The sequence below is a fragment of the Podarcis tiliguerta genome (genome assembly GCF_965153285.1).
Source record: "Podarcis tiliguerta genome assembly, chromosome: 6".
NCBI classification, from domain to species: Eukaryota; Metazoa; Chordata; class Lepidosauria; order Squamata; family Lacertidae; genus Podarcis; species Podarcis tiliguerta.
Window position 1 is genome coordinate 40066998 of NC_139539.1, and position 16842 is coordinate 40083839.

The 16842-nt window shown below is 41.7% G+C and overlaps 1 protein-coding gene across 5 annotated transcripts in view; it reads left to right on the forward strand.

Annotated features, from left to right (window-relative positions):
• The window catches only part of BLACAT1 (BLACAT1 overlapping LEMD1 locus), an 82024-nt gene extending 71558 nt beyond the window's left edge, over positions 1-10466 (forward strand). For all 5 annotated transcript variants that reach the window (XM_083444650.1, XM_083444651.1, XM_083444647.1 and 2 more), the window contains 3 exons: positions 1184-1384; positions 2130-2265; positions 5558-10466. In XM_083444650.1, the coding sequence (XP_083300776.1) occupies positions 1223-1324 (102 nt within the window). In that variant the 5' untranslated portion in view covers positions 1184-1222 and the 3' untranslated portion in view covers positions 1325-1384; positions 2130-2265; positions 5558-10466. The remainder of the gene's footprint in view (positions 1-1183; positions 1385-2129; positions 2266-5557) is intronic.
• The last annotated feature ends 6376 nt before the right edge of the window (positions 10467-16842 follow it).

Below are 16842 nucleotides of genomic sequence, written 5' to 3' on the forward strand. Positions count from 1 at the left end.
AGTCACTGGACCATAGTCAGAAACAATGAGGCGGAATGATGGAGATGAGGGGCAGCCACCCAGTGCTTAATTTCTAATGTGAGAGATGCGAGGCGACCCATACCTAAACTGTGTATTCATGAAAGGCATATGTGGTTTCAGGTGTGCATGGAGGGGGGGGGGTGCCTCTGGCAAACCCAGCTACAGTGTGCATTTCATACTGAAGTGTTTGAAAAAGAAATCCTTTCCACATAATATTGTTTACAGAAACAGCTTTTTCAAAGATGAGTTTCTGGTGGCCTTTGTTGGGAACAAAACAACAAAAAAGTGGGGAGTGTCAAAACTATAATTTGTGGGGAGGAATCGTGGATTGAATCCAGGGGTTTGAATCTACTATGAAACTAATGAAGCTTAAGCTTCAGGGCCCCTAATCCCAGAGAAGCCCCAGAAGCGACCTTAGTCCACATGGCTTTAAAAATTTGCTTTAAAAATTGCATCATGCATATATGTAACATTTCCCTAATTTTCATCCCCTCCCTCCAACAACTCAAACTATAAGACATAGGACATTTTTGTTCACACCAGTGATTTTGACATGAGATAATCCAGTACAGCAATTTTAATGAAAAACTGAGATGTAGTAGTTAATTTTTTTAAAAACGTGGTGATGTGTTGTAGAATAACCCAATTAAGAAGATAGCAGTGGTTACCCAGACCTCATTGCTGGTTGCGAAGGGCTCTCCCATAACAGTTTAAACTTCAGGGGGCCCCAAATGTAGGTCCACCACTGATTGAATCTGATTGTGGATGGCAGCAGCTATCAATGTTCAAGGAACATAGGGCGCTGCCTTCTACCAACCAGGTGAGGCCTTGCCCATCTGGTGCAGAACGATATTCTCTTATGGTTTGCAGGGTCTCAGGAAAAGATGTTTAACTGGAGATGCTAAGGATTGAACCCTTGGACCTTTTGCTTGCAAAGCATATGCCTCACCACTGAGCTTGGTCCCTGGTCCCTGGTTCCCCCCCCCCCAATATGTAGAGGTTTTAGGTGGGGGAGCCGAGATTCATTCTAGGTGGAAAACCTGCCGTTCTCTAATGCACTGAGCATTTGGAACGCTGCTCTAAAATGAGAGTAAGAGATGTTCTATTGGAAAGCAGGGAAAGAAACCCAAGCTTTTTTTTCTCTCCACCTTACTTTGTATAGATTTCCTTGGATGCTCCTGTCCTTTGCCTGTCCCAGGGGATGCCCCAGTTCACCTTTGCTTGCTTCTGTGGGCTCCATGGCTTCTGCAAGATGAAGAGGAAGAAGGAAGAGCCCAGCGCTGAGCAAGAGACCGCGGTGTGACCTTTCCTTTGTGCATCATCTTACTTCTCTCTGTTGAGTTGGAGGAGCACAGCAACTGTGGTATGATGCTGTTACCCTTGTAGGCTACCTCCTGCCCACTCTCATGGCTCTGCCCTGGAGGGAGGGGACTGAAGAGTGCAGCACCCAACAGCACAGGGCTGCATGTGGCCTCCAGACAAATTTTCTAGAGCCCTTAAGTCAATTTCAAAAAAGCAAGGTATTAGTTTAGACCTCTGGGAAGAGAAAGCTTTCCCTCCACCAACAGCCTGCTGTGCAGGGAGACAGGACAGAGAGAGTGGATGTCAGAAAGTGAGTGAGAGAGAAAGGGGTGCCAGAAAAAAAAAGAGAGAAAAGGGGTGACCCCACTCATTTTTTTGGTCTGGCCTGTTCTGGCCCTACCCACAATAATCATGTGCCCATGACAGAATGTGGCCCTCAAGAGGAGAAAGGGTTGCCCGCTCCCACACTAGCATCTCTGCATCATCATAATTATTTTTAACATCACCACAGATTTGTCGAGGTGTCAACGGAGAGGTTGGAGCAAACCAAAGGAATGGCGTTTCTGGTGGAGGCTTAGTGGGGAGAACCTAGCTCCATGTCCCCCATGGAGATGCTGCCCCTCTCCTTTCGGCTCTTCCATGGAGCTTGATGGATTAGCTCAGGAAGGGATACTGGCAGGAAGAGATGAACCCATTATGTGAATGATAGCCTCTCTCATCAGTGCCGGCAGTGGGAAGAGAAGAATGTGGAAGACGTTAATCTGCTTTATTACATTTATTTCTCTCTCCTTGTTTTTCTCCCCTAGAGACTTTGCAGGCTTGGGGGGGGAAAAACCTTGCTCTGTGCAGATAGGAATGTAACTGAGGAGCCAGAAGCCAAGCTGGGCAAAATGGCAATTCTACACGGTGTCCTACTTGGAATTACCCTGAGCCTTAGAGACGGTGGGTATCATGACTTAAAAGATTCTGTTAGCTTCTTAAGATACCACTTTATGGGTTTTTTTTCATCTATTGTGTAAGAAAGCTGCCTGCAAAATCCTCCGGATATAATCAAAATTAATTTGAAAGTTCATTTAGAAACAAAGCACTAATGTGCTTATATTGGATTATCTTAATGAACATTCTGTCATACACTTTCATATAAAATCTAGTAGATGCCCCCCTTTCTACTGAAGCATTGCCACTTGCACACTGAAAAAGAAGAAGAAATGCATAACAAACAAACAAAAAAAGATGTAGTAAGTACAGCTATTTAGAGATGCTATTTACAGAAAGACTGTGACCAGGTGACCTTATGTGCCTGCTCAGTCTGCTGTCCCAGGTCCTCACAGTTGAGGGGCAAGCTGAAGACCTTGCAGCTCCTCCTCCTTATGGTTTTAAACTCAACTTGGACTGGATAGTCCTCCCAAGAGAGGACGTCCTCAAACAGAAGATTGTCCTATGTAAAGTAGGACACATGGCCACTCTATTAATTGCTGAGCCCATTTCAATTATTCAATAAAACCAAAAAAGGCATGAGAGAGAAGGGAGCCTTTTAACTATATAAATATACTTGTTTTAACTGATTTTAATATTGTATTTTTCCATTGTTGTAACCCAGCTTGGGACCTTATAATTAAGTGTAGGATACGAGACCTAATTAATAATAATGAATGAACAAATACTACCACTATTACTACTACTGCAGGCCGCCTGACCCTTGACAGTGTAAAATTTCCTGAGCTGGAACTATCATTCTAATGCATGGTGTTCCAGTGTGTTTATATTAGGATTGAGGAACTAGTTCTGGCTAAAGAGTCAGATGCATAGGGGCCAATCCTCCATGGGCCACTTGGGCAGATGAGAAGGGATGCCTACCTGTCAGTCACCTGACATCAGCTGACTGAAACTGCAAAGGAAGATTCTTCCTTCATTTGTGATCCTGAATTGAATCAGATACTTTAAAAATTTAAGCTATGGCTGCAAAGGAAGACTCAAGAATGCACCCCTGATGCTTTCTTTGTAGCCTTGGCTTGAATTCTGCCCTTTTAGAATATAACACCTTTTTCTGTCATCAGGCACAGGAAAAGTGGGCATGGTTCACCCAAGACAGCCTGGTGGGCCGACTTCTGAGACCATTACTGCTTTTTATCATGAGGGCATACCGGTAATTTGATGCATGTCACGCCACCTATCTTTATTCTATGGGGCACAGGAGATTAATACAGAATAAATCTAGCCCTGGAAGTATCTGATGAACTGACTGTGGATGGCATGCAAGTATATCTTATGATAAACTCTCTTAACCTTTCCAAGCTCCTCATCTCTGCCAAGAGACCAGATTTGCACCATAGTAGCAAAGCTGTACATGCTGGTGACTTGAGCTCTTTTTAGGAGGACTTACAAGTCTGGCTGATTGCCAACAAGCACACAGCAATTGTTCTATTTTCTTAGCCCATAATGGGAATGTACAATTTGTGTCCAGTAAAGATGACCAACTATGAGCTAAATATGATGTCATTCCAGGGAAGGGGTCCCCCCCCCTTTTTGTAAAGAAAAAAAAAAGAAACTAAATAGGTTTTAATCAATCTTTGTCAAGTTCTAGGGAATGATGTTGCTGTAGGAGATGGCTGAAATGTTCCAAACTTGTAATTCTAAAGAACAGTAAAATAATGGGCATGAAGCCACAATGAGGATTCATCTCCTCACAGAATCAGTTTTAAAAGTTCACAGGAGTCCTTTTCTCCTTCACATTGCCATGGAGCTGAATGAAGACACTCATACAAGACTTTGGCTAGTTCAACTATACACAAAAACAAGGCTAGGAAAGCAGCCTAACTCATCTAACAATGGAAGCCACCCTGATACAATTTGGCCATCGCAACAAAGAGTGCTCTCTGGATACCACCACCTTACACATTGCTACTTTGGACCAAGTCCCACTGAACACAGTGGAAGCCTATTTCTGATGTAGGATCAATATATTTTAGATCCATTGTCTTCTCAAAGAGCATTCAAAATGCATTCTAACCACATTTTAGCCACAAAAAGTGTGCAAGTCTCATCTCCATAAAATAAGTGTCAAGATTACCTTACCCCCCCCCCCGCCGCTTTAAGATGTTGAACTATCTATGCCACCTTGTACAAATCTGGGGATGCTAGCCAATAGGCATCCACCAGAGGTGAAATTTCTGCAGTTTAGATTGAACCATGATGAAAACTGCATAACTGGGATTTTTTTCTCCAAAGCTTGCACTAGGACAAACATACACATTTACTTGGAACTACCAAACCATCTCCCATCATGCTTAATAAGCCCTGCCCCCCCCCCATATACATAACTATATAGCTCTTCATGTTTTCCAGATGAACTGCTCACTACCATTTTCAAGATAAGTTCTTCCCCTCTAAGGAAGCCATTTCCAACAAAACTTATTTAATATGTTCATCCCTATGGAAGGTAATAATGTAAACAGAGTGCACTATCCCCAGTTTCCGCATACACGTACATTCAGACAAGGCTGTATCAGAACTAATCAAGCAGTGACATTGTTTTTGCCCTCATCCTTGTCTCTAAAATTACATTGGCAGACTTCAGTGTTGACTCTAAATCATATGGCTCAGAGTTGTTTAACCTGCTAGTTTTTATTTTCCAAGTATCAATACAGTGTAACCTCAGGTTACAGACACTTCAGGTTACAGACTTCACTAGCCCAGAAATAGTACCTCAGGTTAAGAACTTTGCTTCAGGATGACAACAGAAATGGTGCAGTGTCAGTGGGAGGCCCCGTTAGCTAAAATGGCACCTCAGGTTAAGAACAGTTTCAGGTTAAAAACGGACCTCCAGAATGAATTAAGTTCTTAACCCGAGGTACCACTGTACTGCAATGTATGGATGCAAATGACTCATTTTTGGTTGGAATCATGTGCATCCGAAAGAAACATAATAATATTTGCAGTTTTTCAACTTTGAGAAAGATGTTTAAAAATGAATGAGCATCAACAGTCAATATAGGTGAGTGGGAAGTTAGTCGGTGTGTGTGTGTGTGTCAAGATTTTTACCATTAACACTAATTGCCTGCAACTTTGCTTCAGGGTATCTTTCAAGATAGATAATATATTGTCTGTCTGGATAAATATTAGTCTTGCTCGGAGCCAGAATGTCTCCCAAATGTTTAATGGTAGGGTAGGAAACAAAACTGTGTGTGTGATGAAGCTGTCTTCAAAGTTGTGCTTTGTTTTGATCTTTTGACAGAGGTGATGCTGCCAAGACAACTTTCATTGCACCCGTTTAAGGTAAATGACAAGTTTTTGTGACCAGCTGGACGGGTGCAGGACATGCACAAATTGCAGGAATGAAGCCAAGGAAGGGAGAATGAGTCAAATACCTTGTTGTACAGCTTCCCAAGAAGAAACTGTGCTAAATTATAAACGTGAACATCTTTCCCAACCTAAACCACTCTGCTATGTACACTTGCACTACTAATCCTAGAATCTTAAACTGTGAAATAGGAATAAATCCAATAATTGTGTTATTTCTGACTGGCATTTAAAGGTATTACAAAAATATAAGTATCAGGTTAATTTCAGGTTGTACAGTTACTGCATTCCAATATTACCTAAAGTAGAAAGGATACTTTAAAAAAATCATAATACAAGTTGTATGGTGGGTTTTTGCACTGAGGCTGATATGGCTATAAGAAGCACTTTATTTCTACAGGGTCAGTAGATATATGTTTTGGGATGAGGTTAGACCAGCATCTAAACGTTCATGGCTTTGTTGCTCACAAGGATACAGTCTCTCAGGAGATAGAAACAAAGAAAACCAAACATCTACTCAGTATCTCTTACCTTCTACTTATAGCTTATTGCTATAACCATCTGATGTGTTCTCTGAATTTCAAAGCTGAATGCCTGGGTGGTCAGTGAATTTATGAATTTTTCAGAGGGTGGCTGAAAATGTTTTATATTATTTTGTCTGGCCATAGAAAATACTGCAGTGACCAAATCTTGTCATAATTATCATGGTAAGCAATAGGCACTATATTGAAATTGAATGAAATCCTGTGCATATTTTGGTATGCAGTATACAAAACTGTGGGCTGGATTGATTCTGCATCTCTGATTAATGGAAAGAATTGTTATCTACCCCATCTATTTATTGAATGTACCTGCAGTCAATTCGCACAGTCACATTTATGAGTGACCACACGTGTATATAGACCATTAATGATTCAAGTAAAGTCTATATAGATTTATATATTTATCTATATACAAATATAGTCTAAGTTTACTCTTAATTATGCTGGAGCCTAGCTAGTGCACAGCAATTTATTTTTATTTCAAAATGTCCTACGTTCTCTGAAATACATATGTGTAGGGATGGGCATTGGTCAAACCCAGCAACTTTGAGATCCTTGGATGTACACACCTTGAACCTACCAGAAACATTACAAGGCAATTATATATCTTTGTGAAATAAATTAGAAACTCAAATGTTTCTTTCGTTAGGTTCATGAAAGCTGTTTTTTCCACAGGGCAGAGAACTTGCCGAGAAGTTACAAAGACACACAGATAACTCTTTCTGTCTTTGCTATATGACTCCAACAAGTTCCTCTTCTGGGAACAATGGCACTGATTGTGTCATTGGATATAACAGTAATATTGTATGTATTCAGGGTCAAAGGTGCTAAGTGTTAGCGATAAAGCACAAGCTTCAGTCCATTCCTTTTGACAAACTACTTAAACACCTACTTATATCTAGCTGTCGGCTTTGAGAATCACAGCTACCTTGGAAGTTAGTTCCTTTGAACAACTTGAGCACAGAGTCATTGAAAAGGGATGGAATTAAGTGTGCCTCCAAACACTTGCTAGGCCAGACCTAATGATAGTGGTCCATATTCACCGTTACTGTAATTCCTGTGACCTCCATGGATGTTCAAAACTCTCCACATTTAAAGGTACTGATGTGTCCTTATCAGCCATCCAAACCTCCTTTGAGCAGTGCATGAGATTCCAGGGGTCTTGGCACTTAACCAAGGTTTGTGTTCCATTTGGAAAATTAAGGCACATATGCAGTGTATTGACGCCCTGAACAGGATAAGCGGCATAGCCTGTATTTTTACATTGCTCTTTCTATCTTCCCTTAATACTCCAAATATGAGCTAAATGATAATATTTATTAATTTAAGAGTTTAGGGGGATCTGCCTGACAAACCCATAACAATATGTTTACTGCCATTAACCGACAACCAGGGTATTGAGACTCACTATATAGTCATTTTCAAGCCACCTGTATTGATTTAAAACACTGGGGAATCTAACTCATCCAGAATGCATGTATCATCCATGCAGAATATGCCAGCAGAAACCCCTGCAGTTCCTAGATGTAAATCTATGTCATGGGCATCAGAAATGGTAGCGATTGTGGTATTGGAATGTCTGAGGAAACAGATAAAGGCATTGCCTGTAACAAGAGGAGCAAATAAGAGTAATTGAGGGCACGGGCAGAAATACAACTTGGCATAGACCTTGATGCCTTTCCAAGGCATTCCAGTGTGGTGTAGTGGTTAAGAGCGGTAGGTTCGTAATCTGGTGAACCGGGTTCACGTCTCCGCTCCTCCACATGCAGCTGCTGGGTGACCTTGGGCTAGTCACACTTCTCAGCCCCACTCACCTCACAGAGTGTTTGTTGTGGGGGAGGAAAGGAAAGGAGAATGTTAGCCGCTTTGAGACTCCTTCGGGTAGTGATAAAGCGGGATATCAAATCCAAACTCCTCCTCTTCTTCATCTGAAAAAGTCTGATGCTTCCAAGTTCATTATAAAGGATGTCACGTTTAGGGAGCTTTCTTCTGTCATAATTATGGGTCATGCCCCATATTAAACCTCCACCTGCCCCCATCAGTGGTAGCTGTTACCTGTTACACATGCTCTGTTCATCTGCGATACTTTGGCCAACTTTTAGAGCTGGCAAGACCAAACTGTGTAGTAGTTAACAAGAGACAGTCAGTTGGGTCATGTCAGGACATATCTCTGCAGCAGGGACAAGCGAGTCTTAAATGTTCCTAGCATAGCCCCACAGTCCATCCCCCTCTGCTGCAGACGATTTGTTCAGATCTCACTGCATGGAAAATCTTGAGCCTATCTTGAATGCCTTCTGTGTCTTGTTTTGTTTGCTCACATTGCATTTCCCCCCCTAAAACTCTGAAATGTCTATTCAGGCTTCTTTGTGGGAAACCCCCTGGACATAAGGGTAGATGAAAATAGATGCTGTTATATTAACTATTTTTAGATCTCATTGTAATTGTGCCTATCGTGCAGAAAGTTCTTGCCTTGCTATGCCATACTGGTTGGTCTGACCTGGATCTCCAGCTCTTGTCAGTAAAAAGGAGTCCTACTTGAACTGAGGACAGGGAAACACGAAGGCAGAAAATGTCCCCGAAGCTGGCTACATTTGTTTCTACTCCCCTTTTTGCTCTCTGGATTCCATCATATAGGAACCTAAATAGAAATATTCCTCAGTAGTCTTCCAGCCTCAGTAGCCATAGAAACCAGCTATTTTTATCTATTTTGCATGATATCAATAAATGACTTTTTCTACACTGGATAGACAGGTCAGCTCAGCTTCCTGCTAACTGGATGTCCTTAATAAGCCATGCATATCTCTTGTATAATATTGTACACTGAGAATAGAAAACAGGATTGTTTGTAAGTGCACAAAGGATTCTGCTATGTAGATAATTCACATTCTATTACGTACCCTTTCAGAGAGAGAAAATATTTACGAGAATTTTTAGAATACACCCTTTGTAGTATTTATTTATTTTAAAAAATGTATTGAGAACCAGGTGGTGGTTGTCATTTATCCTTGATACACAAGCATTCGCTTTTAACAAAGATGACAGCTTTTTTTAAAAAAAGGACACACCACAGTGTCTCCTTAAGATTAAATTAATGACTGTGAGAATATCATTGTAACACTAAAGAAAGCCAGCCAAAAATAGTGTAATTGTTTTATGGAATCCAGTCTGTATTTGCTAAAAGAGGCTTTTATAAAGCAGGATAAATAATCAAATTTGTATGCTCAATAATCAAGTGCACTTCACAAAAGAACATAATTGCAATTTGTAATGCAGGATGCTTCTCCTAGGATTTCCAGTCCCACAATTGGATGATTATGGTAGTCTGCCATATCTCTTTGGAGTCCTAAATGTTTATCCATTCATTTACATTGCAGAGATGAAGGCATTGCAATACATGTAAAATGTTTATTTGAAACCTATACAGTAGAGTCTCCATTGTCAAAACCTTAATTGAAAACTTGTTATCCGAATTCACTGTGTACTTCAGAACTTTTGTATCCCTCTGAAAATAATATTTCCATTTATGTGGCCCACTGAGTATCTGAATGCTTTGGATGACTCCAAGGCCATTTCAACACACATATCTGTACAGAATTGCTGTATGTGCCCTTAAAATCCTATGAGCCTTTTGGCTGGGGATTTTTTTCTGGTGAAAAAAATGGTGCTAAAAATATATACCGTATTCATGGATTGTATGTGATATATATGATATATATTGATACAAAGTAAGGCTCACTGACAACTTGCTAGATGTTACTGAGATTACCTTGCTAAAATGAAAGAGATCGTTCTACATGCCCCAAAACCTTAGCTACGGTAAAATCAGAGAAGCCCCACTGACTTTATTACTGATGCAATCCTGCTGAGCATGTTATATATACATTCCAGTGCTTCTCAACACTGACACAGCAGGACCCTCTTCCAATTGGATCAGTAAACCCCTCACGGCACAGCTGATTTTCTTTTAGCACTTAACAGATATATTTTGGGTTGTAACAACATAAAGCCCAAAGACTTCTGCTCTAACAAGGTGGTTTACAAGGTTGTATTATAAATTATAGATGCCTATCATGTCTGTATCTTTCACTGAAATACTTGCCGATCGATTGGCCTTCTGGCTGATTAATTCCCTTTTCTTCCCAATGCCCGTTTTCGAACCAGCTTGCTTGACTTCAGTTCCTTCCTTTGTATTTTCTTTCTGTAAACTATGCACTTGAAGTAAGCACTTTTTTGCTCTAACTGTGAAAGCATGCTTAGGAGAGCAGATATGTTAATTGCTGTAATAAACAGACTTTATTATTACGTCTCTGTGCAGTCTATAAATTACATCTGCTGTTGCTTGATGCTTTCTTTATTGTTACTACGGATGAACTGAAATACACCCCTAACCTGAACCACTGGTTACTTAAACAAGTGAAAGAGCACAAAGGTAGAAACACTTGCTGACTATGATCAGGAATAGAAAGCAAAAGGGTGGCTGAAAGAGAAGGCAAATGAGGCCGCTTTGCTGGAAAATGAGCTGTCCACCCTCCTTTTTATTATTCAGTATGATGCAAACAACACAGAAATAGCACAGCCATTACAATCTTTTCAGTTAACAAGTTTTTAGATCTATATACACTACCCTGGCAGCCTAGAATATTCTAGATGTTTGGGCCACTGGGCCAGGAAATCCAAAAGGTGCCCTCCAAAGTGGCACGTGCCTAACATCTTGCTGTTCTTTAAAGCCATCTCCAAATCTGATGCTTAATGGTAGGATGAAATCTGCATGACAATGTGGAAAGGAAATAGAATGAGTGGGAAGGTCCTCTTAAATCCCTGCTGATATATCTAGGCATATCCACCCTGGCACCTCCAGGCAGGGATGAAGAAAAACCTGTAGTTAGTGTAGACCAGTGAAGGCCAAACTTGACCCTCCAGCTGTTTTGGGACTACAATTCCCATCATCTCTGACCACTGGTCTTGTTAGCTAGGGATGATGGAAGTTGTAGTCCCAAAACAGCTGGAGGGCCAAGTTTGGTGTAGACTGGTGCAGACCAAGGATGAGGAATCACAGGCCTGGAGGCCAATGTAAAAACCTCTTTCAAGCCCTCATGACTCTCCCTTGGCCATACATGCTTTCCAGGCCACAGCCCTCACCAGCCCTGCTTTGTACTCTTCTAGGGTGTAGTTGCCTGGCTGGAATATGTATGCAAACTCGGGTTGGAATTGCCTGGATGGAAGACTGAGGGAGAAACTAGTCTACCATAAAGGTAAAGGGACCCGTGACCATTAGGTCCAGTTGCAGACGATTCTGGGATTGCGGTACTCATCTCGCTTTATTGGCTGAGGGAGCCGGCATGACTAAGCCGCTTCTGGCAAACCAGAGCAACGCACGGAAACGCTGTTTACCTTTCTGCTGGAGCGGTACCTATTTATCTACTTGCACTTTGATGTGCTTTCGAAATGCTAGGTTGGCAGGAGCAGGGAGCTCACCCCGTCATGGTGATTCGAACTGCCGACCTTCTGATTGGCAAGCCCTATGCTCTGTGGTTTAACCCACAGCACCACCCGCATCCATACAAACATAATAAATTCTCATTTGCTGATGTGCCCACTCTTGTCTCTGGTCTGTTCCATTGGCAATGCTTTTTACTAGAACCAACTAATATGTCACCAAATCATGACAAGATTTCCACTTCTACAGAAGTCTATCAGGCAAGATGCTACACAAAGTATGGGGGAGGGGAGGGGGAAGTACAAAAACTAGCCTGGGTGTTGTAACCAGGTCAGCTTACAGATTCAGTTCCAAAATGGAGATTGCAGAGTGACTGGCCTCTCCCAGGTGTCAGAGCCATGAGGACCCCCCTTATCCATTCTCCTCGTATGTTGTGTAAGACATTTGAGTTCTGGGGAACTCACAAATTTGTTAGAATTTTGTGACATTTTGGTTGGTCCTAAGACAGCTATTGCTCAGGGAGATCTTGAGATGAAGACTGAAGAAGCATCCAAAAGACGAAAATGTTGTAGTCACAGATAACCTTGGCTACCCTCACAGGTCTAATTCCAGCATTTAATCTACTGGATAAATGGTTCTTTAGTAAGATGGGTGTGTTCCCTAATACCTTTTATTGCCTTAGATATTCCAGGTTCTAAAAATAAAACTGCAAAAGTTGTCACCAGTTTTAAATAGACTTGAAGGATTTATTTAAACATGGTGGTTTGTGATATATATATATATATCTGTATATATGTATAACTTTATTTTCAAGGTCCAGGCCTTCATAAGACATACCTGAATGTATTAAAACAATACAAATACAATAACAAATCAACAGAAAGATAACCAACATAAATCAGATTAAAGCAGCAAAAAGAATACAGAGAGCCTCCTTTTTTAAAAAAACCAAACCCCAATCCAAATAAAAAGAAACCAGCCTTTTATAATATTTCAAGATCACTTGTCTTTTTTGTTATTTCCCAAAGAGAGCAACCCTAGTATGAGAAAAGGACATATGAAACACTATCATCTATATGTAGCCTATATCCAAAATCCAGGAAGGTCACTTGAAACTCTATAAGAGATCAATAAACCTCAGATTTAAGCCTTATTTGATGTGGAGAGCTCCAAATCTGGTAATCTAATCCAAAATGAAAAATAAATGTGTGAACCACCCTAAAGATGAAGTGTAAAAGAACCACAAAGCCTTTTACACTCAAATCCCTTTCTCTGCTTTAATGGTAAAATATATTCCTGTGAATTTTTAGATTATTAGAATTATTAGATTCCTTAGGTAAGATATAAAGAACAAAGTAGCAGCAGTCTGTATCAAAACAAGTACATGCTTCACAAAGCCTTTTCCTGGGATATAAAATGTCAAGACAAACTTTATTATCTATTGCAGTGGTGGGCAGACTTCAAACATGCTTTTTCCCTAGAACTCAAGAGCTGGAGTGAAGTGCAAAATATTGGCTTAGAAAGAGGAACAGACATATACTTAGAACTAACAAAGAGGGCACCTCTAGGAATAACCCATCCCAGAATATTTTTCAGTGTCGGAACTGAAATAAAAGTCCTTTCACACAAAAATCCATTCTTGGTTTCCCCCCCCTCATCTATGCTTTTTTTGTTTTTTGTTTTGTTTTTGTTTCAGTAGCCTAATTTCAGGAGGAAAGCTGAAGTTATGGGAGTCAGATATCTTTGCTAAGGACCTGGTAGATATGGGTCAACTTTTTGCCTACCCCTGACTATTGTATGTGCGTCATTAAAAGTTGAATAAATTATACCGGAAACTTCAACAAACATGTTAAAAAACCCCATTTATTATAAGATACAAGGCATTTAGAGATATCCTAAGGTAAAACTTCAATAGGGGCTCTTCCAGAAATCAGCTTCCATAGGGACAGCAGCTGCTGATCTGAAAGTACATTTTAACCAAAAAAAAAAGTGCTGGTAAAAGTGCTAAAGAAGTATTTAAAAAGCAAACAATTCAGAGAATGGGCACATAATAGCGTTAAGAAGATGAGGTCCGCATGGGGCAACTGAGATTAGGGCCCTGAGCAGACTCTTTCAGAAGTCCTGACAGGTTCAGGCCGCTTCCAGCTGTTGAGGATGCTAGTGATAAGAACAATAAAAAAGATGACATGTGAAAACAATTAGACACCAAAAACTGGTTTTGCTTATATAAACAGCAGATCTCAGAAGACATGTTCATCAAGGTCCAATTTTGTGCCATCAGAACCGATGTATTTTTACGAATATTTGTGAGCTTTTTAAACTCTTTAACAGGACAAAATCTGTATCAGTTAACAACAACAAAATTACATTTAATTTGCTTAAATTTGCAGCCCTAATTGGACAGAGTGCGCCACTTTTGGGGGGGATGTCTGATGCACATAAATACAAGTTGTGAAACTTATCTAATGCCAAAAAACAAACAACTGTGTGAGGTCCCCACCCTAAATCAATAAGTGTCTAAATTTAATGCCTTGGCAAAATGGCCTTCCTGGGTCCCCCTCTGCTTGGCCTTTGCCCTGAGTGCACAAAAAAACATGACTCTGGAACCTGTCTTTTATTTCACAAAACAGTTAGAAAGAAGTGATTGATGCCAAAGCTTGATAAATAGCAGGTTAGATAAGAAAAAAATTAACCTGAAATGGAGTCAGTGAAAGCTATTATTTCAATGGCATTTCCATGTAAGCATTTGTTGGTTTGTACCTCTTTATAGGTATTTAGGGATGCGGGTGGCGCTGTGGTCTAAACCACTGAGGCTTAGGCTTGCCGATCAGAAGGTCGGCGGTTCAAATCCCTGCAACAGGCCCATTGCTCGGTCCCAGCTCCTGCCAATCTAGCAGTTTAAAAGCACGTCAAGTGCAAGTAGATAAATAGGTACCACTCCGGGGGGGAAGGTAAAGGGTGTTTCCATGAACTGTTCTCGTTCGCCAGAAGCGGCTTAATCATGCTGATCCAGAAGCTGTCTGTGGACAAACACCGGCTCCCTCAGCCAGTAAAACGAGATGAGCGCAGCAACCTGAGTCGTCCGCAACTTAATTGGTCAGGGGTCCCTTTGCCTATAGGTTAGTTTTCATATATCTTTTCCCCAAAACACCAATGTCTCTTTGGTCAGAGGTCTGCACATTTAATTTTATGGCAGCCAGCAGCAGCAGGCTGCCCTCAGTTTAAAAATAACTATTTTGACAGTTTTGATGCAGCTATGTGAACTACATGATTTTTGCATTCTGTACTGCCTGGAGCTATATGAGCTGAGAATAAGGCAGTAAGGAAAAAGATCAGACAGTGCCATCTGCAGGGCTTTCCCTCAGCTTTTTTTTCAGAGAACACAGCAGCTAGCAAAGCAGCACTTTGGAAACTTAATTCCTTCCACGAGGGCACTTCGCCACAACAGGAGTCTAAGATCCACAGTAGGCTGAAGATAGGCCAGGTTTTTTGGATATAAGTGAAAGCAATGAATGGTGTCATAAACATCATTTACAGAGATCCCTGATGAGGAAGAAAGGATAGAAGGGAAAATTGTCACTTAACCCTTGGGTTGCAACCTTATTGATGAAGCCGTTAAATTAAGCTTTTAAAACTAATTGCACAAGCATCCCTGTTTACGCAGACAACATCTGGGGAAAAGTTAATGATTTTGGAGATTTTCAGTGCAAAAAAATTAAGTATAAATTTCATACAGAACCATCTTAGAAGTATTCTCTTTACTAAAGATCCACCGTCTTCAAATGGGCTGTATGGGGTGTTAGGACAGGAGTACCTCTACTGTTGGGGGACATGTTGTGCTCCTTCTGGGGTAGTTTCTCCATCTTTGGTCCCCACCCTGCACTCAGCTCTCATCTGTGGCTCCTGGAAGCTGTCAGCATTTGACAGCAGCCACACCCCAGGAACAGCTTCAACTGGCCAGCTAAACCAGGTGAGAGTAGCTGATGGGTCTCAAACCATCAGTGAGTTAGGGATTTTCCCAGCATGTGAAGACAGGTTCTGGCAGACTGATGGATGAGACCAATAGTAAGTCCAATGGTCAAGACGGTGGTTTCTGCACGTGCTGTAGAAGGGAGGGGCAGATGGGGCTCATCAACCTGGAAAGGGAGTCCATCTAGGAGAAGGAAAACTCTGATCCTAGATCTCTGCTGCCTTACAGGATACCTTGGGGGGGAGGCAAAGGAGTAAACCCTACAAAAATCCAGAGTGGAGTTCCTAAGACAGTTTGATGGTGCCTTGTAGGTCTTCTTCTGGCAACTCCAGCAGCCAACCTGGTGCCAAACATATTGCTCTGCTTCCATTTGGACCACATCAGTGAAGCTGAGAGGAGGGTCTTGTCATCTGGGCAGCCCAGGACCTCCATACACACTGTGCAGGCTTATGGCCTGGAGAGGTCACTTTGGTGCTACTACTGCAGCAATTTGACTTCACCCCTGGAGGCACACTCCATTGTGTCTTGAGGCAGAGGGATGCCAACAGCCATCTTGAAATAGTGCCTGATGAGAAATATGCAAATGGCTTTAAAAACAAACTAAAACACTATTTCCCCCCTTTCAGAACCATTGCCTCATGCAAACTGATACAGATTTAGTCAATCTGATCAATTATTTTATCAAGTAGCAACCTGATCCTGTTAGGTGAGCTAAAAAGCACATTGATTTGGATGGGTTGGTGTGTGCTATCGCTGCCTAGAATGCAGTTTCAGATATGCACAGGATTTCTGTGGTGACAATCCTGTGCACACTTACTTGGTAGTGGTGATGAAGCAGACTCAGTACACAAAGAAGCTTGTACCATACTAAATTTGGGGTCAGTCTTCAAGGAATTACAGCACTGTAGCGCAACGGTAGCGCGTCTGACTCCAGATCAGAAGGCTGCGTGTTCGAATCACGTCGGGGTCACGGGTCCCCGGGAGGGGATTTATTTGGGGGACGCGGGTGGCGCTGTGGGTTAAAGCCTCAGTGCCTAGGACTTGCCGATCGAAAGGTCAGCAGTTCGAATCCCCGCTCCCGTCGCTCGGTCCCAGCGCCTGCCAACCTAGCAGTTCGAAAGCACCCTCGGGTGCAAGTAGATAAATAGGGACCGCTTACCAGCGAGAAGATAAACGGCGTTCCGTGTGCTGCGCTGGCTCGCCAGATGCAGCTTGTCACGCTGGCCACGTGACCCGGAAGTGTCTCCGGACAGCTCTGGCTCCCGGCCTAT